The 1,208-nt window shown below is 41.7% G+C and overlaps 1 protein-coding gene across 1 annotated transcript; it reads right to left on the reverse strand.

Moving 5' to 3' along the window:
- Window positions 1-5: 5 nt before the first annotated feature.
- Window positions 6-746, reverse strand: LOC118732747 (purine nucleoside phosphorylase-like; the record flags this gene model as incomplete). The annotated part of the gene is made up of 1 exon (XM_036461861.1): window positions 6-746. A coding segment is annotated over one exon (741 nt), but the record flags the coding sequence as incomplete, so codon positions are not given.
- Window positions 747-1,208: the final 462 nt, after the last annotated feature.

Below are 1,208 nucleotides of genomic sequence, written 5' to 3' on the forward strand. Positions count from 1 at the left end.
AGATCACAATGCCTGGCGGTTATCACTTCGTGCACGGTGGACATGCCTACTGCATCGACGCCCATGATGCGTAACATTTTCAGTTCTGCTACCGTTTCATAGTTAGGTCCACCCAAGCAAATCAAGACACCCTCGTGCACATCATTTTCAATGCCCATCTCACGTACAACCTTTCGCGCCTTGCCTACCAAATGACGATCGTAGGCATTTTTCATGGGCGGGAAACGGGGACCGAAACGTGGATCGTTGGGTCCTTGCAGTGGTGAATTGCCAGCAATGCCCATGATATTGATGTGATCACGCACGATGACGATATCGCCGACCTTGTACTTGGGATTTAGACCGCCCGCAGCATTTGTTACAAAAAGATATTCAATTCCGACTAACTTCATGACGCGCACAGGCATAGAACACTTGGTTAGCGGATAACCTTCGTAGTTGTGGAAGCGACCTTGCATGGCCACCACAGGCATGCCTTCTAGATAGCCAAAAATCATGCGACCCACATGACCCTCAACTGTAGAGACAGGAAAATGCGGGATGTCCTTGTAGTCGAAGGCTTGCGTGTCTGTGATGTGGTCGGCCAGCGAGTTGAGACCCGAACCGCAAATTATGCCAACCTTGGGACGAATGGTGGTGCGCTCCAAAAAGAAATCAGCGATCTCTTTAATTAATTCGTAGGAGTAGCTGAAAAGAGAAAAAGGGGGTAAATTAAATATCGTGTGTGATAGAAATATATATAGAATCTCCAACGACGGTAATTTTTAAGCAAACAACAAAACCGACTTCAATTCGCATATAAAAAAAAAATATATATATATATTTCATGATCCAATGATCGGATCAAAACCAGATTAGTATAGGACCACCTCTGGACACTACCTTTCCGATGCAAAAAAAATTATCGAAATCGGTTGACGTGGTCCAAAGTTATGCGGTAACATACATAAAAAATAAAAAAATAAAATAAAAAAAAAATATTCCGACGAACTGATAGCCTCCTCTTTTTTTGGAAGTAGGTTAAAAATAGAACAGAAACCTTGATGCAATAGCCGTTGAAGTGTACTGATGGTTCATTTTTGGTGCCAATTAGAGATGTAGTTAATGCAAAAATAGATATGTAAATAATCATACACAAATTTCTTTACGACCCAACTCTTTTCACGTTCAATGCCAAGTAAGTATTTGCAGCCAATTTGAAAAATGTT

This window comes from Rhagoletis pomonella, unplaced genomic scaffold (assembly GCF_013731165.1).
Source record: "Rhagoletis pomonella isolate Grant_MI unplaced genomic scaffold, Rhpom_1.0 Rhpom_scaffold_26847, whole genome shotgun sequence".
In the NCBI taxonomy this organism is placed as follows: domain Eukaryota; kingdom Metazoa; phylum Arthropoda; class Insecta; order Diptera; family Tephritidae; genus Rhagoletis; species Rhagoletis pomonella.